A 25,234-nucleotide genomic window follows, 5' to 3' on the forward strand; every position below is an offset into this window, starting at 1 on the left:
ATGTAATAGATTACATTTGGTAGTATTCCATTGTGAGGGAGTAGTGAAGGTAAACTTTGAAAACAAATGAAGTAATAAGCTGGAGCAGACAGACGGCAGTCATTACCTTGCAAACAGCAGTGAGAGGTCTACTTGTTGATGGAAGGCTTCCACTATAACGCTGATCGGACGAGCCAGTTTGCTCCAATAAAATCAGCTCCATCATTTACAAACTATATTTACTTAATGCATACCTACTAAGATCCTTTTGTCAGGGACAAACCACAAAGATTCAGCCACAAAAAAGAACCGGTTTGTGGAAAGAAGAAAATAAAAATAAACGGGAGAGAAAAAGAAAAAAGCTGTGCCCCTGGGCTGTGTGTGTGCATAGCCACAGGATCCAGCAGACTAGCAGAGATGCATGCAGGATCTGCTGTTTCATTGTCTTAGGATCACTGATACAATCTAGAGGAAGGCTATATTGCTTAAAGCTGTGAGTGAATGACATATGGAGGACTGGTGTGAAGAAAACTCCCCAGTGCCTCCTCCAAACTAAAGTCTTCCTGTGAAAGAGAGCAGCGAGCAACTTTCTGCGCTTTCAAACTGCATGCTCCCTCCCTCTCTCCCTCTCTCTCTCTCTCTCTCTCTCTCTCACCCATTTCTCTCTCTCTCTTTCACTCTTTTTTTTTCTCTTCCTCAGACACTAGCTAGTCACTGCCTGCAGCAGTAATCGGACAACTCTCGTTCTTGCTCGGAGTCTGTCTCTTGAGATCTAGCACGGGGCTCCATGACTTTTCACCCTTAAAATGAAAAAGAAAAAAGTTGTCTTTTATCGCTAATCTGCGCGTTTAAAGTCAACTCAGAGAGAAGTTTCTTTTTTAAAAAGTTCTTTATTTGCTCTGGAACGGACAGACACTCAACGGAAGATTGCTAAAAAAGGAGGAATAAAAGAAAAAGTGCAAGGATTCTACCATAATTGTAGTGAGTACTATTTTGATTTTCTTTTAACAGTCTTTTCTTCTATGTTTTTGTTATTTTAGGTGTCCCGTGTTAGACTTTTTATGTCAGTTTTATACATGGTAAAACGCGGTTGTGTGTCTTAACTTTGCATAATCGAGGTTTAGATTAAATTGAAACATTTTTGAAAACACCTTATGATATTTTTATAAACGTCAAAGAGTTTTTTGAATGACAAAATTAAAGTCATTCTGACAAATTATTCTAGAAATGTATCTCTTACCTATTTTTTTTTTAAATCTTCGCCTAATGTACTGTTAAAACTTCAATATTGTTATCTTTATTAAATGTCATAAAAGACTGTAAAATATAATAAGAAAAAATATTAGTTTCTCTATCACTCCTGTCAGTAACACCATTTGCAAAATGTCCAAAAATGAAAACTGCTGTAGTATATTTTGACAGATTATTTCCAAATTATATTTATAAAAGTTCATAAAAAGATTATTTCTATTTATACATAAAAAGTATTTAGTATTTTTAAAAAAGCTAGTATTTTGAGTTCCTACAAATTTCTATTTTCTTTAAATGTTTCTGATAAATATACACACAACTCCCTATAAAATTCAGCAACAACGTTTTAGTTTAAAATCTTTAAGACTGCACTAAAGCCATCATGTCGCTGTCACCGTTTGCCGCTCAAATTTAAATCCCCAGTGACTCTATCTCTCTCTCACGCACCTGATTCACACCTTTTCAAATTCACCTTTTTGCGTCTCCATAGCCCTCAGGTGAGCACTACCTTTTTTGCTAGTTTAAAACAGGTGTACGAGTCACTGAAATAAGAGATAGCATTGTAAATAATGACCCCATTTTGGGTCTAAGATAATAAGTTTCCATTTTCCATCCAGTAAGTAAAACCCAAGATTCTATTCAGCTGGCAGAATAAACAAAACCAGTTCAGTTTTAGCAGTTGACATCCAATGCCATCTGCTGCAGGCAGGAATGTTTTAGGGTAGACAGACAGGCTTGTAAGACATCAGCAGACGGCCACCACAACCAAGACACCCGTACATTTTTTAAAAAGGCTTGTTTTCTATCCAAGGATGCAGTTTATTTGAGAATTTAGCATTCCGTTTAAATGCGTAATAATGCAGGACTCAAAACACATAATCTTTTTCTCACTTGTATCGTTGATTTGCCTTTTTGTCCATTGAATAAACACCAAAAAAATGCAGTTTAAATATGCTTTTATCTTATAAAAATTGAAAAGTCATTCCACGGCAGCTGTTTCCCCAACTCATTTTGTTTTTTTTCAGAGTGTGTGAGTGCGATGTTGCCTCCAGCCGCCCTCTCTGTGTCCCTTTCGCACAATATCCCTGCTTATCTAATTACCTCATAATGGGCTGCTTGATTTGAACTGTTTACACACTGTATTTGTTTTAATAAGGCATAAGTTCGACTGCATTAAGCTCTCTCCGATAAGCCCTCATGCGTTCAGCCCCACGACGTGCCGTTGTTTGCCGAAGGCCCAATGCGTTCCGTATGTGTGCGGCCGAGCTGGAAACGGTGCGCGGTGAAAGACACAGGGTTAATTGAAACTGCTGCGCTCCAGTGTTTATGAGATAGAGACAGCGGAAACGGTTTGTGGCGATTAGCTGTTTACTAAATACAGTAGAATGTTATTTTGTTAACATGCCACTGTTGGTCTCAGGAAAACGTCGCTCAGGGAGCAGGAAATAAGGGCTGAGAAGCTCAATTGATCACGGCTCTTCTACATTCACAATTCCTTTGTGTTTGTTTATGTGTAATCAATGAGTTTGTTTACTTGAGCAGGAGAGCAGAGGATGAGCTAAACCTGAGTGTCTTTTTTTTTTTTTTTGCTTTTAGGATGTTTGTGTAGATGCAGGTTTTAGTATGGTGAATAAAAGAATAAATAAATCCTGTGATATTAAAAAGTCTAACTATTTATTTATTTATTCTTCTTTTTTAAGATTAAATTCATTTGTAAAGCAGTGTTTTTACAATGCAAAATTAAAAGCCGGAGAAAAATAAATAAATAAAGGATGCATTAAAATTTAATGCTTTTTCAGTAACAATTTACGTGTTCGCAGCGTGATTGCTTTTTTTTTTTCTGTGACGCTGCGGTGGGGAGAATTTGATCAGATGTGTACCTTAAATCTTCTCTGATGGATTCTCAAAGCGGACGGACTTCTGGAAATAATTTAAGGGTTGAAGAGCTCGGAATTAACAGATTTAATGTAGCTGCGCTGTCCATCGCTTGAGCTTCATGTCAGATTGAACAAAATAGAACGGACAAATTACACATCAACAAACCACAGCACGTGTCCTGAATTTATATTTTAATAATTACACAAAATTCTGAAAGAATTGTCCGTTTAAATTAAAATCTAAAAACGTAATAGATTTTTATGAGTATGTGTCCAAGTGTGCGCTTGCATAAGTGTGTCTTTTCATTTGATAATTGATCTTTATATCTGCCTCATGTATTGATTATCTTGATTGGATGGTTTTCATAACACGTTATTAGTATTTTACTACATTCACAATTTTAAATCCATAATTCAGTTACAAAGGAAAAAAAAAAAAAAAAACTTTAAAGCATGTACCTGCAATAAAATTAAGCCCGATATTACAGGCACGATATTACATTTCTCATTCTGCCCTTTTTTTAAATATATAAACTAATCAGTGTTTTGTTGGTGGTGCACATTTCTTTGCTCTATGCTCACAGAGTCCAGTGAAGTGTAGCATTTTGTAAACTGTGTCTAATTCTAGTCACATCTGTGTTCAATTGTTGTCTACATCGACATTCTTTGCATGTGGATTTATTTTTCCTGGGCCACCATGTGGATTCAGCTGACCAGCTTAAGTTGGGATTAGTTGTTTTAAAGTTATTTTGATTAAAGCGCTGTTTTTCAAAACTAGAAACTCACAACACATGTTTTGCATAGTCTATGAAATTCAAAAATGAACATGCATGTCTTGCCCTATAAAATTACAATCTTGTAAACCGTGGCTGGAAAGCAAGCAGGGAAAAGTGAATAAATAGTTTTTTAATTATGATTTTTTGAATTTGAAAAATAGAATTGACTCATTCCCTAAATTTTACACCTCATATAATTGACAAAAAAAATTAATGCCAGCAAATATTTCAATCCAACTTGTTATTACATCAGAACTGAAGTATTCAGGTGAATCTCATCCATGCCGGAGCTGCTCAGACAGCCCGCTTGCTCTATAATGATCAATGTTAAAAGCCCCGCGGTGTTTGCCGATGGAAACGCAGCGCTTGAAATAAGCAAAGCGAGACAAAAAGCCGTGCAAACAGTCGTGTTTGGCTTTTTTGATGACGCTTCCAACGCAGCTCTTTGTTCCTGAGAGCTTCAAAGACAGCTCAGTTCAGGTTGAATTCAAGCACACATCAAAGATGCTGAATGCACTTCTTTTTTGTTTAAACAATAAATATTTAGCAGTACAGGACAAGGGCTTGTTTTTGCTTTTAAAAGCCCACCAGCCCCTCCCTGTTCACCTGGTGAAAATCACCTGCTGGATGAGGGGCTCTGCCGTGAGACCGGCATGCGTAATGCTTCGTAAGCTGAATGCAGGCCGCGGCAAAGGTCTTTATTTCTCCATACAGAGTCCCTCCTTCTTTACTTGCAATGAAACAACTTGTGCTGAACTTTTTATAGAAATCCAAAGTAATGCTCCCAAGATTTGGATGATGTAAGGAAGGACTTTAGGGTATGAAAGTGTGTTAATGTGACTAGACGGGGTCAAGGGAAGGAAGACCAAAGGAGAATTTTGAAAAACTTGACCATTATTCATCACGACTCGGCCATTGTGGGAAGAGGGGGGCGAAAAACACCAAGACCAAACAGCTCGGGTTACTACATCATGAAAACAGCCCGGCATTAAAAATTCATGCAGGGATTTTTCAGACATTTTTGGTGGAAAGGCCGAATAAATGTCGCTTAGATCCAACAATTCGGCTCCGGTCTGATGCTAGGTAATAGTGCTGCAGGTATCAGTGCAGAAGTGGATGGCAGAACGTAATTGTCAACTAAAAAAAGAGGCATTTGGAGTATCATATGAAACATATACAGCCCCATACATCCCACTCCGACTTATTGTACAAGATTCAAGTTTATTTATACAGCGCTTTTCACAATAATGCTTTTTTTTTTTTCATTGCTCAAAGTAACGTCCATAGTATTCAGCTATAATATAATACATGTAATGTTAATAGCTAATGTCATGTATTCAGTTAAGCAGTCTCAATAAACGTGTTAAGCAGCAATTATAACTTCTCAATGATCTCAATGATTACAATATAAAGATAATATTTGATAGTTTTGTATGTCGATCAAAAGTCAGCGTCATTTGAAGTCTTCACAATTGTCAATGCACTCAATATGTTCCCCTCTGATTTATTGTTCAGAATGCACTCAGTGGTATCTATAGTGGTCCGGTGTTCCCTAAACCCTCAGGCGAAGTCCCAATCATCCCACTAACCATCATTAGGAACTGTCAGTGTGCCTGGAGAGGGAGTGTAGATAAATTTCAGATAGTGTCAATTGCAGATGAAAGATGCTAGGGGTGTCATGCTTGACTAGCTTCTGTTCAACAAAGTCCCATCTCTCTCAGCCTTGCCCCCCCCCCACACACACACTTCCAGAGGCAACAGCGGCAGCGACCTCGAGCAGGCGCCCCCGGCTCGCTCACCCAAAACTACCCCCCCCCCCCCAAACATCCACCCTCCCTTTCCTGCTTACCTTGGCTAAGCCGCTTTGCATGTTGATTGGGGGAGGACTAATCCAGTTTGCAGCTGTCGTAGACCAATGATGAATCACCTTGCCGTCATTCGGCTGGGAGGAGGGAAGACCTGGAAGGAGGAAACAACGGTGGAGGGGTTGAGTCTACAGACAATGTGCCTCTCTGTTCCACCAACTTCTTTCTTCCCATTCTGCGTGAGAATAACAAAAATGTTTTCTCAGACAACGTCTATTGTGTCACGGATGGCTCTTCACAGAGACACTGAGCTGAAATAACAACGAGTCATATTGTTTTTAGGGTCCTGGCAGGTGGAAAAAAGGGAGAGAAAGAAAGAAAGAAAGACAGAGAGAGAGAGAGAGAGAGAGAGAAAGAAAGAGGGAGGGAGGGAAAAAAACACTATTTGACAGATGGTTGAGGTCCGTCCAGTTTCAGGTAAAAGGGAGTTGGTTTGCTGCCAGCAGCATCACTGAAAAGCAACCACTTGTTTAGCAAAGTGCAACGGTTTTGCAGTGTTGAAACGCTCAGAACTTCAGGAGAAAGTGTCTGGAAGTTTTTGTAAACTGCTGGAAGTGTGAAAGAAACAGGACAGAGGGAGTTAGAAGTGTCAGAAAAGGAAAACATTTGACAAATAAGGTTTGTGTCAGAAACTGACGTTATTTTAAAAGCAAGTCAAGTTTTAACATCTCCATGGCATGGATTATTTTTCCCTCGTTTTAACTGCGACCATCTGTAACGGATATTTTATAGCCGATCAAGAAGGACGGCTAAAAAGAGGTATGATAATCTACGCTGATAAAACGTGTCTTATTTCCTCCTCTTTGTTATTCATAAAAATCCAAATGTTTGTTGATAGCAGTGAAACGACCATTCCTAATTGATTCTGGCAGAGCGGCACGCGAGGCATTGTGTTTTTGCCGCAATTAGTGCAATAATGCTTTTCTGAAGACTGATGTGTGTTTTAGTTTTGCGGCCGCACTCACATCGCACACAAACACCCGTAACATACATCCGACCGCAGACGCACACTGGCCTGACCTTGCATTTGCTATGCATAATAAAATCCCGCGAGTGTGCGATGGAGCCAGTAGAATAATGTTTTCAGTGGTGTGGCCCTCGGTACATAAACAAAGAAACAATTAAGACGCTCGCCAGAGCAAACAGCATGCTTTAGTGAACTCTTCAGTCGCTCTGGTTGAGGTTTGAGGCCTCGCAATCACACGTCTCTCTCACGCGGCTCCGGCTGTTGCTGTTTCAGATCAGAGATCGCTGGGGAAAATGAACGTATGAAAATTGCAGCGTGCGTTACGGGGCCAGTGGTGGTTAATTTTTAATGCTTAAAATGAGAAAGTCAATCAATCATCAGATGTCTCATTAATTGTTAAATGTGTGTCAAATGTCATTTGATGTGCCTCAGGGGAATGTCCTTGTTAAGTGATTTCTCTGGAGAGCTGCTGGAATGTTCTTGTTTAATGTAGTTTCTTTTAAATAATAATAATGATTATTATTGTTGTTGTTGTTATTATTGGCCTATTTTTGCTGTTATCTGTAATTATATGTTGTTCATAAAGTTAATGCATATGTTTTGTTTTACTGTGTTAAAACTATTTTAGCTACATACAAATAATTGCCATTATTATGGTTTTAAATATAGATGTATTTGGGTTGCACTTTATTTTACAGTACGTACATTTTCAGTGTACTTACCCACAAAAGTACTGAGTTGTGTAAAGTAAATACATGGGTTAAGTTTAGTTTAGTACCTAGTTATTACACAGTTATTACACAGTCATCACCCATTTAGTGTTATTACTACAATAAGTACATAGTATGTTCATGCGAAATAGGACTGTAAAATAAAGCGCTACCTATATTCGTATGTATTATATAATAATTATTTTAAAAAGTTTTCATTTTAAAAGTGTGTTTTATGTAATTGTCTTTTAGTAAATGCAATAAATTAATATTTATTTTAAAAGAGCACTTATATTTCAGATCCCCTGATGATTAGTTTGAGTGTGTGTGTGCGTGTGCGTTTGCTTGTGTCATTTAATATCATGTGACCGTCTGTGTGTCTCTTCCTCTCAGGTCTATGGAAATGCAGGATCTAGCTAGTCCACACAGCCGAGTAAGTGGAAGCAGTGAGTCCCCAAACGGTCCCAACATCGACAACTCGCATATAAATAACAATTCCATGACACCAAATGGCACTGAAGGTAGGTCTCCTCAGCCTCCCGTGGGCCGTATACCTTCATTACTGTGCTACAGCACACTGTTTTTAACCTGCACATTGCCTTTGTAGCATTTATGCTCTTGTGAAAAGTCAAATCTGTGTTAAACATCTACAGATTTTTGCTCTGATGAATATGCGATATGCTTGCCATGTCTTGATATTAAAAGCTTCATTTTAGCTATTGTAATCTGGTCAAACATATACATTTTTTTATTTTATTTTAATTAAATTAAATTTGAATATATGTGAATTTGTTTCCCTGATTTCATTGCTGTAGTATTTGTTTTTAAATAAATGCAACAGTGAACTTTATTACTACATGAATACATTTCAAAAATGACTATGCGTGCACTATATAAACTGTAGATCTTTCTGTGTTTTCACAGATCATGTTACAGCCCATAAGAATTTTATTCAGCTCTGAAGTAGTTTACATAATGTAATCTTGACTGTGGTTTTTCTCCATTTCTGTAGTGATAAGCCCCAACCTGTGACAGTGCAGATTGTCATGTGTCCTGTCCCATTCTTTCTCCCTATAGGTGATAACATCACTATGCTTACCACAGCTGACTGGTTGTTAAGTTCTAGTTCACAGTCCGCTGCAGGTTTGTGCAGTTCTGGCGAAACAATGAAAGGACAATACTTGGCGTCATATGTGAAATTACACACGCTTTATAATCATTTCACCCCGAGGAAATCCTAACAATTCCATCTGATTACATTCACGAATGTGAAAAGCCAATTTGATGTGCTCACATCTCTTCAACTATTGCGCCTTTCATTTGGACTCTTGTTTGGCGTTCTGTGTTGTGTTATGGTGAATCTGTTGAAAGCATGGTTTGAGACTTTTGGCTTTGATTCCAGACTGTCAATGAATGGTAAAGCTGTGGGCACGCGCAATGTGCGTTTAGCTTTTTATTTGATGTTCTGCAGGACGGTTTTATGGTTTTGTGTGGTATGTGATAAGACTTGACTGCACTAGTTTCTGCATGTGCCATGCCACTATTTTCCCGTATCCCTTTGAGAAGGAGGGGTGGGGGGAGCGTTGGTACGTATTCAAACCGCTCCCCATCGACATGTGTTCTTTTGAGGGAGAGCATAGCTGCAACATGTTCGACATGACAAGCTGATGGCTACCTCAGCCATGAGGGATTTCAGTGGGCATGACTCTGTACCCACATAGTGAATTTTGTTTTCATAAATGTAAACCTCCACCCCACCCCCTCCTGAGACAGAGATGGATTCATTTCAAAGATCCGGGCCTGTCTAAACGCTGTGAAATCGTCTCCCGGTTGCCCTCATTGTAGTTCGAGCAGTTGGGTCAAACACGTTTTATACACCATGCATTGCCTTGACATATCAATTATGCTGCACGTCCATGCATTCCACAGTTTATTCCTGCCATTAAATTCCACCTTTTTTGCCTGTTTTCCCTTGATGCTACATAAAACCCCTCCGGTAAGAAATCAAGTGACTAACCTTTAGAATAGATCAGTTGGCTTTAAATAAAAGGTCGATTTTCAATGTAGAGAAAGTAATACATTAAATAAGATGGGGGGGGGGGGGGGGCATATATACTGTCATTCAAAAGTTTGGAGTTGGTAAAATGTTGGGGTTTGTAAGTCTCTTATGCTCATCAAGGCTGTTTTTTGGCAGAAAAATACAGTAGAAACAGTAATAGTGTGGAATATTATTCATTTAAATAATGTTATTTCATTTGCATTTCTATTTTTAAATTTTCAGCAGCCATTTGTCAAGTCTTCAGTGTCAAATGATCCTTTAGACGTCATAATATGCTAATTTGCTGCACAAGAAACATTTTTTTAATGTTATTGTTATTATTACACTTTAAAAAAAAAAAGCTGGGTTAAAAACAACCCAAGTTGGGCTAAAAATGGAAAAACCCAGCAACTGGGTTGTTTTAACCCAGCAGTTGGGTTAAATGTTTGCCCAAAGTGCTTTGTAGGTTTATTTAACCCAACTATTGTTTAAAAATTTATATATAGCTGGTTTAAAATTAACCCAAAATAAGTTGGAAATTAAAAATAAGACACATTATTACTAGAGGCAACAATAATAATCAAAAGGTGAATATTTATTAATAAGCAATTTAATAAATGTTTGTTTAATTATTATTCATTAAACTTATTCATAAACGTTAATTTATTAAACATATTAATAAATGTTAATTTCCAACTTATTTTGGGTTAATTTTAAGTAAGCGGTTTTACAGTGATTTTTAAACAATAGTTGAGTTAAATAAAAACAACCCAAACATTTAACCCAACCGCTGGGTTTATCCATTTTCAACCCAACTTGGGTTGTTTTTAAGACCGTTGTATGCTTAATAATTGTATGGGAACTATAATAAATTTATTCAAGCTTCTTAGGTTAATAGAAAGTTCAAAAGAACAGCTTTTGTTTGAAATAAAAAATATTTGGTATTAATTTTTTAAAAACGGATTGACCCCAAACTTTATCATTCTACTTGTCATTCTGTCAGAAGTAGATTGGGGAGGTTTATTCATTTAAATAAGTGTGTTTATTATGGCTATTTTCCTTAAATCAACATCAGAGCTGTGTGTATTGGAAGGGAATTGTCCTTGTTTTATTTGTAGAAGAGATTAGCTTTAATTGTTGGCCTCTCCTGTGAGTTAGCCAGGACAGAGCTGTCGAAACCTGAAAGCTCTATTATCTCAATAGAAACCCCAGTTCATTACAAAACCCAACCTCCTAATGATCCTTTCCACATTGTGAGCCAATGAAACCATCTGGATGAGCACTTTGATTTTACAGAAGTTTGTTTGTCTGCTATGCTCTAAATTTGCACATTACCTTGAGATTAAGCAAGTTGATTTTACAAGCAGAGAGACATTTGCCTGTAGTGTGACTGACAACACGCTTTCCTAGTGCTGTGTCACAAATGCTCTGCTTTCCTTCTGTTTGCAGTTAAAACAGAGCCAATGAGCAGCAGTGAAATCGCCACCTCTGTAGCAGACGGCTCTCTAGACAGCTTCTCAGGATCAGGTACGACACGCACACACTCAAAGCTGTAGAGCTGACTGGTGGGAGATAATCCCAGAGATGGGTTACTGATAAGCAGAGGCCCAGGAAGTGTCCCTGTGGCTGCGGCTGTAGTAGCATGAGGCTCTGTCTCAGTTCCCATGCCAACAGGCGTTGAGTTATGACTCTCCCAGCCCCCTTCTAGGCCCTAATCGAGTGACACCCCATCCCCGTGGCCTTTAGATTCTATAGGTTTTAGACGCATGCTGCAAAACTAAGACTCCTAAATTGTGAAATGCCTTTCTAAACCGCAGAACTTTGGAGAGGATTTAATTTCGATAACTGTGAGACGAGAGATGTGAAGTGTAAATTGATTGATATGAAGTGCCTATTTGTATTTTATATCTAAAAAAAAAAGCCAACAGAACATTTTGGAGCTACAAAACCAGCTCACTTGCAGTCTGTCAAAAATGTTAAATTCTCAATGGTCTATTTTCAAACTTAAGCATACAAATTTAGATAGGTCTACTCCATGTTATAGACTCCTCACATTACTTACTAAGCAAATGCGAAAACTCTTCATGGAGTATTACATTCCTGTTAATTTGTCTTATTTCCCTACCTATTTGACTAAGTACCTGATACCTTTATGTTAGACTCATATAAATCATGGCTCGGACTTCTATCTCTGAGAATATGAATGAAATTAAGTCATTTGAGACTGTTTTATACTCAGGGGATGCAGTAGTGCAGAGGTTCGGTGTTTGCCCAAACCAGGTGCTGAAGTGTGGGGAAAAGGCCCCATTTTCAGAGCGCAAAGAATACAGTTACATTGACCAAGAGCTCCTTAACTAACCCTTACTTTAGATGTCACAGCCAATTATTCACAAAAGGCAAGAGAATTGCATTATTCGTAATACCTTCACCCCACAGAAAGACATCCAAACTCTACAAATGGTAATGCACAAAGGTCCTAGGCTTATATTTAGCAATCTATAAATGGCAATAGCCAGCCTAATAATATTAATAGTAGTAATTATTTAATAAATAAGTAAATGTTTAATACTTTAATACTAATGTAAACAGTTTTTTAAAATATTTATATTATTGTTGTTATTAAAAATAAATTAATAACACTAATTACAAAAATAAATTATTGAGAAAATTTACATTAAATAAATTTTTATGTATATTTATTTGTATTTTAGTATATATATTTTAGTGTTATATATATATTAAAGTATTAAATTAAGCATAATATACAATTATTATATTATATTATATTATATTATATTATATTATATTATATTATATTATATTATACTATACTATATTATATTATATTATATTATATTATATTATATTATACTATATTATATTATATTATATTATATTATATTATATTATATTATATTATATTATATTATATTATATTATATTATATTATATTATATTATATTATATTATATTATATTATATTATATAGAAGTAATAATAAATTATTTAATTATTTGAAATCCTATATTTATATAAAGTTATATACTATATATATGTACTTTATATACATATATATGAAGGTACCTTTTTCATGAAAGGTACCTTTTAAGGGCACTGCAATTTGAGAGCAAGTTCCCAGAATTAAGCCATGCATTCACTGGCACATTAAAAAAAATAAAATAAAATAAAATAAAAATATATATTTATATATATATATATATATATATATATATATATATATATATATATATATATATATATATATATATATATATATATATATATATATATATATATATATTATATTATATTATATTAATTATATTATATTATATTAATTATATTATATTATATTATATTATATTATATTATATTATATTATATTATATTATATTATATTATATTATATTATATAGTAGTAATAATAATTTTTTAATTATTTGAAATCCTATATTTATATAAAGTTATACTTAAAAATAAAAACAAAAAAAAACATATATATCTTTTTTTTTTTTTTTTTCATGAAAGGTACCTTTTAAGGGCACTACATTTTGAGCGCAAGTTCACAGAATTAAGCCATGCATTCACTGGCACATCAAAAGATCTCATGTTGCTCTGAAGTGTTTGTGTGAGTTAACTGAATGGCCCTCCACACCGTCATTAAGGGCTGGGAACCACAGAGCCGATATGTGTCTAATGAAGGCTCCTTATGTGTACTACTTACCTGTAATCAGGCCTGCTGATTTCTCATTGTGCAGTCCACTTTAAACCCTCGAGCGTGCACGGCTATACATCATTCCCAGCTCCGTGTGTGTGCGTGTTTGTGGACACTAGACCTTTCCATCCTGTGTAGGTTTTTATGTATACAAGTCAGCAGAAAAACGCTCCCATATTACCTGATTATTTTCCTTCATTATTGCTCTTAATTTATCAGCCTAAAATAAGGTTAGTGAAATAAATAGTGTAATGCAATGTAATTACTGTTTCCTTGGATTCCAGAAGTTCTGTTGGCAAAGAATAATATTTACCTTATTTTTTAATGTTTGAATATGTGCTTGCCTCTTTTCTTTTCAACTCTCCACAGCCATTGGAACCAGTGGCTTCAGCCCAAGACAAACTCACCAGTTCTCTCCCCAGATTTACCCTTCCAAGTAAGGCTTCTTTTATTTTTCTTTAAAAAATAAGCAGCATCCAACTTCATTTGGGCCTTTAATTAGATCCTTCTGCCAGATTCTGGACTCTCCGGCTGCTTTGTTTTCATTGATGTCTGCAGCTTGCATACTCCGAAATCTGTTGTAATTATTATCTTGCAAAAATTTCCCTCTTGATTTATTTTCCTTTCGCAATGTATATCAGCTGCTTAATGGCTAGATTTTTCTCCGTTTCACAGCTTGGCCAAATATTTATGATTAAGTAGCAGAATCACAGGGAATTTGTCTTTGAGCAAATTTCACGATATGGGCTTTTGGGTAAAACTACATGTCTCCCTTTTCTCTTACTTTGCTCTCAAATAGCAGACCCTATCCACACATTCTTCCGACTCCTTCCGCCCAAAATATGGCCGCGTACGGACAGACGCAATACACCACAGGAATGCAGCAGGCTGCTGCCTATGGCACGTACCCTCAGCCAGGCCAGCCCTATGGGATTCCAGCCTATGGTAACTGATTCAGTTCATTCTTTTCTGTGCTATAAAGCTTTGTAATCCAGGTTGTGCTTTGCTTTTCACTCAAACAAATGAACTCCCAACCTTACAAAACATTTCTGTTTTTGCTGTCATAATACTATAGTAACTAAATTAATGGTAGCACTTTATTTTAGTCATGTTCCCCATGTACATACAATGTACTTATTACAGTTATAACTGGGTAATAACTATGTAATAACCATGAACCTACCTCTAAACTTAACCTTAACCCCTGTAGTTACATTATATTACACAGTATTTCCTTAGGTAAGTACACTGTAAGTACATGTAAGTGCATGTATTGTAAAATAAAGTGCAACCAAATTAATATTTACTACTGAAAAAAATACAGTACGTAACTATGGAATCTTATTTAAAAAAGTATGCTAATGTTTCAGAATTTTTTACATTTATTTTAATTCATTCATATATTTATTTACGGACAGTGAAGGAAATTTGAACATCTTTATAAACTTTTTTTTTTTTTGAATCAATTGTATCTAGCCTACCGGGCAAACATTACATTACCTAATTAATTTTCATTAGCAGGTCTATAACGCATATCTCACTTTTCAGATATTTCCTCCTTTTGGTGAAAATTATTGCCAATATTTGATGTTTCTTGGTTCTTTTGATGCATTTAATTAAACTGAAAGTCATTTAGTCATTTAATAATTTTTGTATAATTTAGCCCAATACTTAACATGTAGCTTTAAGATTAATCGTAAAACTTAGCTAACAATGTGCTGATCACTAAGATTAGGCTAACGCTTACCTCAGCCCTTAGTGGCTCCTTTTCCCACCTTCAGTCGAAACTTGGGACTCTGCTGACCTTTTGTTTTGCGTTTGCAGACTCAGTAACTCCTCCTGACAGTTGCTAATTTCATGCTAGTTCGACAGATATGGGAGATATAAAGATTTCAGTTCATCGTGTACACATTGAGCCCAACTTAAGCTAGAAATGTTTTTCCAAGGGTTTGAACGCTGTGAAACCTTTGCGAAAATATGCGCACAGATAATGTTGTTTAGGTAGAACAATCTCGAATATGCTCCCGAGAGTTCACGTGTTTGTTTGAGTGGAAGCAAATCGCAAACCTGCATTGGGCCTGATTCAATCTAATCAAAAAACAGCTTTGTTTTAACTCTGACCAGCAAATTCTTGGAAATCTGTGCTGAGTTTGGCACAAACACTTCAATACAAAGGTTGCTTGAACCATGGCCCAGTGCGAAACAAACCACCGTTATCTTTTATTCTTGATTGACGTGGAAGGAGTAACACTGAGGATTGTGCATCATATTGCTCTGGTGTCACTAACTGATTTAGGTCCATTGTGGGCAGGCATCAAGACAGAGGGCGGACTGACCCAGGCCCAGTCTCCAGGCCAGAGCGGCTTCCTCAGCTACAGTTCCAGCTTCTCCACGCCTCAGACGGGACAAGCACCCTACAGTTACCAGATGCAAGGTCAGGATCACCCTCTTTTCTTTTCCTTTTCTGCTCTTGCCGGTGGAGTGACAAAATAGAGCCGTGATTCCTCTCAGGCCCCCTTCAAAAGAGGACACAATTAATGGCAGACACGGACCAATTCATAACATCCCTGAGCAGATGGTTTTATTGGGTTGTAGTTGGACACAGTCTTTTTTGCATTAGGCCTGAAGAGAAACAACACAGATGGAAAAAATCCCTTTTTCCTTTTTAAGACCAATCTTTTTCTCCTTCGCGCTAAGCCATGTACGTTCTCAAGTATGTTTGCTTAAAAAGGAACACCCGGGACTCTCGTCTTTGAGGTCAGTTCATGGAAGTCACACTTGCGTACTGGGAATTAAACGTGCATAAGGCAAATTGCCTGCCACCCAGTATTTTTTTCTAAAATATTGTCCCAGCTCCAAAGCCAACAGTCTTTTTCTTTCGTTCTATTTCTCCCGTCTTTCTCCCTCTAGTGTTTTCCTTCGAGCCTCCAACAGTTAGCGCTGGTTTGAGCTCTCTAATCTCCAAATAATGTGTGACAGTAGAAACATCTCCACGTTTTTGAAATCTCTCCAGAGCATCTCACAATAAATAATGTGACATATGTGGTCTGTGGAAGCTTCTTTTCCATGCCTCATAAGTAGAAACTTTTGGTTTCTGCTGATGCTGCTTCAACACCAGGGTTGTAAGTGTTACTCTGTTCCAACCGCAGAACTTTAAAGGCCTGTTCACACCGTTCAAGTCCAATGAGACTAAATGTCATGAAAGTATAGAATCCGAAGTATGCATCCAATCTGTTCACTGTGTCTGATACCAAATTTGAGACATGTTTTGGAATAATTTAGATCTTGTTTAGCATCCGAATGATAAAAAATCAACCTAGTTGTCAAATAAAAGGCCTTGGATCCTCATCTCAATAGGATATGTTGGACTGTAGAGATGTATTGTTTCATTTAAAAATTTTGTTACGAATGACTTACGTCATTTTTGTGCCAAAATTTGGTATGAATAGTCTTCAAATGAATAGTTCACTCAAAAATGAAAATTATGCCATCATTTATTCTCCCTCATCTCATTCCAAACCTATGATCATCTTCATGCAGCTCTTTTCCAAAAAATAAGACCATGTCTGTTCTTTTTTTTTCACCAAAAATAACAGCACGCAGGTTTGGAATTACATGATGGTGAATGAATAATAACATAATTTTAATTTTTTGCATAAAATATCACTTTAACTGTCGTCTCACAACGACACTGCATTGCGTTTATTGTAAGTCAGAAACTGAGGTGCCTTCAGTCTTCCTTTCAAAGCCCATGCAGCCATAAACACATTAGCCACTAACTGCAGAAGCAGATGACAGATGACCATTAACCAGGCCAGTCTGTCTCTATTGGCTTCCTCTCTGTGCCTCATCGATTAGGCAGGTCTGGACTCAGAGGATGAGACTCCACACGGTAGCCAAATGTAGACCCCCCCATCTATACGATACCAACTGCTGTCCCATAACCCTAGTAGAGCGAGCCTGTACCCAGCTGTCATAGGGAATACAATTAAATTAATGTTTTTTACAGTGCTCTTTCATGTCTAATGGAACGGCTCTGGCTTCCTCTGATCACGATCCAGAAATGTAACACAGAAATGATGAGGTCTGGAGTCATCACACATTGTGTGATTATCATAAATATCACAAAATACTGAGAGAATATGGGAATTTTAACACTCTGACTATTAAATATTTACTCGTATGCCATATATATATATATATGAATATGAATATATTTAAAATGTAACATACAAGCATGAGCTTTAATTAATAAAGAAATAATAGTTTTCTGTCATTTAGCTGAAATTTAATGCACTCTATGCCAATGAATTGTGAATCTTCTTGACAGCATTTCACTCAGTACATCTAAGTATCAATTAGGAATTAATTTTCCAGTTTCACACCTGTTTGAGCTTTGCTTCCTTGTCCATAAACATAACGACTCAATAGTAGAGCCAGAGAGGGGCTTCTCTCACTGATTTTCACTAAGAGTAGATGATAATTACAGCAACAATTGGGCCTCCCTCCATTCTGCACACCGTGTGAGAGGAGCAGCAGACCGCTTTTTAAAGAAGCCCATCTGGACTTGATCGCTTGCTCCCTAGAGAGGCCTACAAAACTTCTGCTACAAATATTGTGCACTGATGATAGACATAGCCCATGGCAAGAGGACTGATCAAGCACAGCAAATGGACTCCCAATTGGAGTGGCCATAAGGAGAGCCAGTGTCTCGTCTTGAGTGAACTAACTGGAGCAAGACAGAGCAAAGAAGGGGGAGGAATGGGGGAGTTTTTTTGCCCCTGGGAAAAACCAGGCCTCTCCCCAGCATGGAGTCATTCTTTTGGGACCGGAGGGGGTCTTGCTTGGCTTTTATGTGGCTCCGGACTCTTTCTGGAGTCAACTGCTTTCCTACAAGTCCTGGCTTTTATGACTTTTTGAACTTTGGATTTAGCTAATTTGTTGTGCAATGGGAGTTTGATGCGTCTCACTTTAATTGACGGTCCATGTCTGGAGAGGAAGTCACAGCTTTTAGAGCACCTCTTGCTGTTCTTTAACAGAAAACAAGAGTTAAAAAAAAAACAAGTAAAAGAAACAAACTTGCAAGTTAAGCCAGACAGTAGTCCACAACTAAATCTGTTGTATGTTTGTTTCAGTCTGAAGCCCCCCCTCTACCCCACCCAACCCCTCATTTTCCAGAAGACAAGAAGATGAAAGACTTTGCTTCTGTTTTTCTGCTGAACAAATGTCCAGTTACTTGGTTATGTTAGTTAGCAAAAGAAAACTTCTAGGAAAATGTGCTAAAATATATTAAAAGGAATATTCTGGGTTCAATACACGATAAGCTCAGTCTACAGCATTTGGGGCAAAATGTTGATTACCACAAAAAAAAAAAAAAAAAAAAAAAAAAATTTAATTGTCCGTCATTTTCTTTAAAAAAGCTAAGTTGAGGTTACAGTTAGACACTTACAATGGAGGTGAAAGGCGCCCATTTTTGGAGGATTTTCAGGATTTCTCATCATTTCTAAAATAGAGTTATTATAGTTAAATAAAATTAACACTATTACAAATTGTTTTCATTAATTGAAATAAACCTGAAATAAAATAAAATAAAATATAAATATGATATGAAAAACAAACTTAAAAAAAAACTTGAAAATTAGAAATGTTGCCTTTGCAAATGTAATAAAATAAGTTTAATTTGAATTACTAAAATTACTAAAACTAAAACTTAATTAAACTCAAAAATCAACAATTTAAAATAACAGATTTCAGATAAACACTGTTCTTTTGAACTTTCTATTCATCAAATAATCTTGAAAAAAAAAAATATTGTACACAAATATTTTGTACAATTGTACACATTAAATGTTTCTTGAGCAGCAGATCAGCATATTAGAATGATTTCTGAAGGATCATGTGACACTGAAGACTGGAGTAATGATGCTGAAAATTCAGCTTTGCATCACAGGAATAAATTACTTTGTGAAATATATTCAAATAGAAAACAGTTATTTTAAATTGTAATAATATTTCACAATATTACTTTTTTTACTGTATTTTTAATTAAATAAATGTAGCCTTGGTGAGCAGACGAAACTTCTTTTAAAAACATTAAAAATCTTAGTGGTTCCAAACTTTTGGACTGTGTATATATATATATATATATATATATATATATATATATATATATATATATATATATATATATATATATATATATATATATATATATAATGAAAACTGAAATTCTAAAAATAAAATCAGTATATAAATAAATATAAAAATAAATATAAATAATACTAAAATAAAATTATTTAAAAAATCATGTTAAGACATGTTAATCATGTTAATATTATTTGCATCTTGTGACTATACTATTGAAACAGTAAGTATTTTAATGTTTACAAATTGGCCCTATTCACTTCCACTGTAACTGCCTCACTGTAACACAAAGGGCTATTTGAAATTATTTTCTGTTGTTTGAGCTTAACTTGTTCTGAACCCAGAATATTCCTCTACACCAGTTTTTTTTTTTTTTCAATTTCAATGTGATTTGAGAAGTTTGACTCCAAGAAGCACCTCGAAACACGACGTACCTCCAGGCTGTCCCGGCCCATATAACTCATGTCATGTATGTTATTAAGTCATTAGATGCTATCTCTCCATAGAGGGATTTAATTACCCAGAAGGTGCTTCTTTGAGCAGCTTGAAAAGAAGACAGATATGCATATTCATTGAGGCAGGATGTCAGGTAAAAAAGACCTCCCATCTCCCTCCCCCTCATTCACAACAGTGGCACTATGTCTGTCATTGTAAAGGTAGCGATGGATGAAATAATAGACCCAACCCCCTTTCCTCTTTCTTTCCGACCATCAGCCAAGATCCAATCACTGATATGGAGAGAGAAAAGATAGAGCCACTGTTATATCCCACCCGCCCACCAACACACACACATAAACACACACACACACACACACACACACACACACACACACACACACACACACACACACACACACACACACACACACACACACACACACACACACACACACACACACACACACACACACACACACACACACACACACACACAACCCCTCATGCCCCTATAGTACCTGCAAGGCTTTGTCTTAAATGCCTTTGAGGTAGCTTAGGTCATGCTTGGCTCAGCCCCCATCTACAATTTAAAAATGTCATTTATTTTGAAGGTTATGTTACATTTATCGCCCTTAGAATTATATCTCTTACATCAGATGCAAACAAAGGCTGTGTCTACACTAATCTGGATACATTTGAAAAGCATAATTATCTCTATGTTTTGGCTCTCCGTCCACACTGAGGCAGCGTTTTTGTCCTGCAAAAGTACAAAGATGCTTTTTTAAAGATGGTGTACCAAGTGGATAACTTTGAAAATGCCATTTTCACATTGTAGTGTGGATTGTGCAAAACAGCGATATTAAAAAACAGACACAGTCATGTGGCATATTGTACCATTATGTTTATGTCTCAGCTATGTTATATTCCATTTCATAGTGTTGCTAAAGATAAATGTTACTTCGTACAATCTTCATATGACATTCCTGCAAAGATGGCAGACAATTTACTGCCAGTTGCTGTCCTGCGGCAAAACTTGAGAACAATTGCATTTTAGACCATAAGGCGATTGAGTGCGATCTGGACGCACCAGTAACTAGTGGGATATTTTGCTAATAAAATGATTGTGCCAGAAGAATAGAGAATTTTAATATGTCTGGTCTCTTTGTATCATGTCAGTGAGCTTTTATAATGTTTTATGCATGGGCAGTAAGATGATTTAAGTGTTTTCCCATGTTTCAGTACGGACGAGAAACTTTTGGAAAACGTGAGTGTTGTACAGAGAGCGTTTTAAAACGAAAACACTGTTTTCAAATGTATCCTGATTGATGTCGACGTAGCCAAAGCCTCATTCAGTTCAATCTTTCTGTGTTTTGCATTGTGATTGCTCACCGTTTTGTCTCTTTCTCTCGTAGGAGGCAGTTTTACAACAACTTCAGGGCTGTACGCTGGAAGCAATTCCCTCACGAACTCAACTGGATTCAATAGTACACAACAGGTAGCTGTAATTGAATTTCTATCTCTAACTATCTAAGTCTGTAGCACACGTTGAAATTGTATTTCCTCCATTTGGCACATGCACTCAGAATTTTTTTCCTTCCTCCTGTAAGTCTTTATAGAACATGTGTACGCTCGCATATTACTCACATGATATGAATCACTCTAAATGTCTCGACCACTGTACGCAAGGATTACCTCTTGCTCTTTTCGCGTATGAATTATGCCACGAGCGGAAGAAAAAAGAAAAAAAAAAGTGAAGACAGATCGCTGTCCAGATGTAGCACACAGGAGACATATGTTCACATTTACGTTTTGGAATCTGCGCTGTAAAGTAGCAGCGTTGTGTGCTGCTATCTCACATTACCGCCTTGATGTCTTTCTGCAGGATTACCCCTCCTACCCAGCTTTTGGCCAGAGTCAGTATGCGCAGTATTACAACAGTAGCCCCTACACCTCTCCATACATGACCAGTAATAACACCAGCCCCACCACACCCTCCACCACTGCCACCTACACCCTACAGGAACCTCCATCAGGGATCACCAGCCAGGCCCTCTCAGAGCAACCGGCAGGTAAGAGCGTTTAGTTTGGGGGAGGAAAGGTAGGGAATAATAACAAAAAGTCCTAAAAGTTGCTGCAAAGACAGGATGTGATTGGCTGACTTTGCAATACTAAACACTAGTGGAATTTCCCATGCTGATTTTTCACAGGAGTTTTACCCATATTTGAATTACACATTGTGTTTTAGGAAATGTTTGTACATTGCCAGTACTTATTTTTTTTTCTGACCATATGAAACTTCTGTAGCTTATTATTATTTATTTAATTGTTCATTTTCTGTTCTGAATATCAGTATTGTTGTGATTACATGTAGATTACTAAGGGATAAAAAAAAAAAATGTTATATAAAAAATGATTTATATTTCATAAAAATATAAAATGTATATTTATTTGAAATATAAATGTATACAATTATTAAGATTTTTTTTACGTTTTTATTATAATAAAGTATAGAAATATTAATTTTATATTTAATACAAATCTTTAGCAAATCTTCAGCAATTTTCAAAATGAACATCATTTATTATTTTATATATTTTATATTTATAATAAATTGTATTTTTATAAAATATAAATGTGTATAGTTATTAATATAATATAGTCATTTTCAATTAAATTTCAAATAATGTTGTTATATGCATTATAATGATGCCTAAATTCACTTGTAGCATTTAAAATACTTTATTTTAGTTTTATTTTTTGACAAAACCCTTATAATATTAATATTAATGACTAATATTAGATTATTTCTTATATCTATGTTATATTTATTAATATCTTTTATCAGTTGTAACCCTGGACCATCATCTGAAAGCTGAATAAATAAGCTTTCCATTGAAATGTGGTTTGTTAGGATAGGACAATATTTGGCTGAAAATCTGGAATCTGAGGGTGCAAAAAAAAAAAATCTTGAGAAAAAGCTGTCCAAATGAAGTCCTTAGCAATGCATATCCACTCAATTTTTGATATGTTTATGGTATGGAATTTACAAAATATATTCATGGAACATGATCTTTACTTAATACCCTAATGATTTTTGGCATAAAAGAAAAATAGATCATTTTGACCCATACAATGTACTGTTGGCTATTGCTACAAATATACCTCTGCAACTTATGACTGGTATTGTTGTCACAATTATCAGCCACAATGTGAAAATAATTATCAGATTAACAAACAAGTCGTTGAAATCACATAACTTACATGCTTGATACAATATTGCTGAAAATAGTTTGTAAAGAAACCAAAGCAACCGCTTCTAAGCAGCGCACAAAATGAAAGACCTGGAATGCTGCAAACGCAGACAATCAGATACAAACGATGCAACATTCCATTGTCGTTGGTCTATATATCTGCACTTTTGAAACGATACTCAGCCAATCAAAGTCGAGGCCCGAACTATTATAATATATACACTATTTCATTCATTCAAAGCTTGTAAACCCAAAGTTTTCTTACATTTGCCTTGTCGTGTAATTAAGAAAGGATGATATAGTGCATAACACCCCCATTGCCATTACTAAAGCTTAAATGGTATCTAGGGTATAAGCAGATCAGATAAACAGCATGATATTAGAGCATGTGGGCAGTAGCTACAGCACTGAGCACTATATGAGGTAAACGGATCCAGCCACAATGTGAAGGTGAAAGCCTTTTTTATTTTCCTCTTTTGATATACTTTTGCCTTTCTTTTTTCCTGCAGGAGAGTACAGTACAATCCACAGTCCATCAACCCCCATTAAAGATTCAGATTCAGATCGATTGCGCCGAGCTTCGGATGGAAAGTCACGTGGCCGGGGAAGGAGGAACAATAACCCATCCCCACCTCCTGACTCTGACCTTGAGGTATTGGACCACTGCCGCTCTCTCAGTGTATCTGACTGGAATGGCAGTGATGGAATTGATTACTATCCAGATACTTTTGATAATCTAGAAGTGTCTGTTCTGCTTTACCTTAAAAACAACGCATCAACACGTTTAAAGAGTGCGTTCACATGCTCAATCTTACATGTTACAACATGTAAATGCCCTAAACAGAGTTTTTTTGGGGAAAGCTTTGCTTCGCATGCTTCGCTTTGCATGCAAACGCCTTAATAGGCTTTCTGTCAGTTTATTTAGTGTGCACGTCACATGTTTGGACACGAAGACCAGAGAAAAACCAGATCATTTCAAATCTCTTGTAAACTATTTTCTTGCATTTTTAGAACGAGTTTAGTGTTGTTGTGCATTAGAACTCAAAATTAGAGTTCAGTTTGATTTTGAATCAAAAAAAATCTGTAGGAGTGCAAGATTTATATCTTCTTTTCATTAACATAACCTGAATCTCAAGAAGGTTTCGGCCCCATTAGCGAGCTGACATCATAGCATGTTAACAAATCTAGTTAATTAGTTTGTTGGTATTGATTGTGTTAATGCATCAGGGGCAGGGGATGGATGGTCCGCTGGTGGTTCTTCCCGCAGTCGCGGGGTGCTATGGTGACCATCAGTGCTGTATATCTACCAATCCCAGGGCACATGAATCTATGCACCCTTCTTATTGACAATCAGATCATCTTGCATGCTGAGTGAGCCATTGATTTTGCTCTTTCTTTTCTCAGCGCGTGTTCATTTGGGACTTGGATGAAACAATCATCGTTTTCCATTCCTTGCTCACAGGATCTTACGCCAACAGATTCGGAAGGGTAAGTGATGTCTTGTAAATGCAAACACAGGCAAATATTGCGGCAAAGTTTAGAAAAATACACAGAAAAGGGGTCTGTTTGGGTACACCGTCCAGCTTCGAGGAACTCAGAGTTCAGAGTAATTGTTTCTTTTTTTAATACGATCGTCGAGGCCTCGCAGGCATTCAGCTCGGCCTGCAGCTGTCAGAGTTATGTTGCTGGTACAGGCATGGATTACAAACCAGTTGCACCGAGAATGTCCATTGACACTTCTTAAGGGTTTTTTGTCCTTCAGAAATGTTTCATTGTTAAGTTTAATTAAGTGTTTGGCGAAACTGACCTTTAAGTGTGGTTAATGTGTTGCAGTGAAGTTGATGAAAGTTAAGAAACGCTTTCTTTAGTTTTAGATTTGTATATATACAGTCAAACCAAACTTTTTTCAGACACCATTAACATTTCATTCATTAATACAGTTTATTCACTATAGTTTAAAAAAAAATGGTAATAAAATAGAGTTAAATTGTGTCCGAAAAAATTATCTTAATTATGTCAGGTAACACTTAAGCAAAACATGGTCAGGTCAAAGTGTCTAAATATTTTTTGGTTCCAAATTTTTTATCAATTTTATTGGTAATCCACTGTATGAAGAATTTTTGGGTATAATATATGTCACAGTTTACTTTATTTTGCTATCCTCACTTACATACATGAACTATAGTGTCCTGCACTCACTAATAAAAAATGATATCTAGTGTC

At 36.2% G+C, this 25,234-nt stretch overlaps 1 protein-coding gene across 3 annotated transcripts in view; it reads left to right on the forward strand.

Annotated features, from left to right (window-relative positions):
• Positions 1 to 840: 840 nt before the first annotated feature.
• The window catches only part of eya1 (EYA transcriptional coactivator and phosphatase 1), a 47,339-nt gene continuing 22,945 nt past the window's right edge, over positions 841 to 25,234 (forward strand). The window contains exons 1-11 of one of the 3 annotated variants that reach the window (XM_067377597.1): positions 841 to 960; positions 7,819 to 7,946; positions 8,503 to 8,568; positions 10,913 to 10,990; positions 13,548 to 13,614; positions 13,978 to 14,123; positions 15,475 to 15,612; positions 21,173 to 21,255; positions 21,643 to 21,829; positions 23,524 to 23,663; positions 24,416 to 24,499. In XM_067377597.1, the coding sequence (XP_067233698.1) occupies positions 7,823 to 7,946; positions 8,503 to 8,568; positions 10,913 to 10,990; positions 13,548 to 13,614; positions 13,978 to 14,123; positions 15,475 to 15,612; positions 21,173 to 21,255; positions 21,643 to 21,829; positions 23,524 to 23,663; positions 24,416 to 24,499 (1,113 nt within the window). In that variant the 5' untranslated portion in view covers positions 841 to 960; positions 7,819 to 7,822. Of the gene's footprint in view, positions 961 to 7,807; positions 7,947 to 8,502; positions 8,569 to 10,912; positions 10,991 to 13,547; positions 13,615 to 13,977; positions 14,124 to 15,474; positions 15,613 to 21,172; positions 21,256 to 21,642; positions 21,830 to 23,523; positions 23,664 to 24,415; positions 24,500 to 25,234 lie in introns of those variants that run through there. The other 2 variants (XM_067377598.1, XM_067377599.1) reach the window with 2 other exon arrangements.

This window comes from Chanodichthys erythropterus, chromosome 23 (assembly GCF_024489055.1).
Source record: "Chanodichthys erythropterus isolate Z2021 chromosome 23, ASM2448905v1, whole genome shotgun sequence".
Lineage (NCBI taxonomy): Eukaryota > Metazoa > Chordata > Actinopteri > Cypriniformes > Xenocyprididae > Chanodichthys > Chanodichthys erythropterus.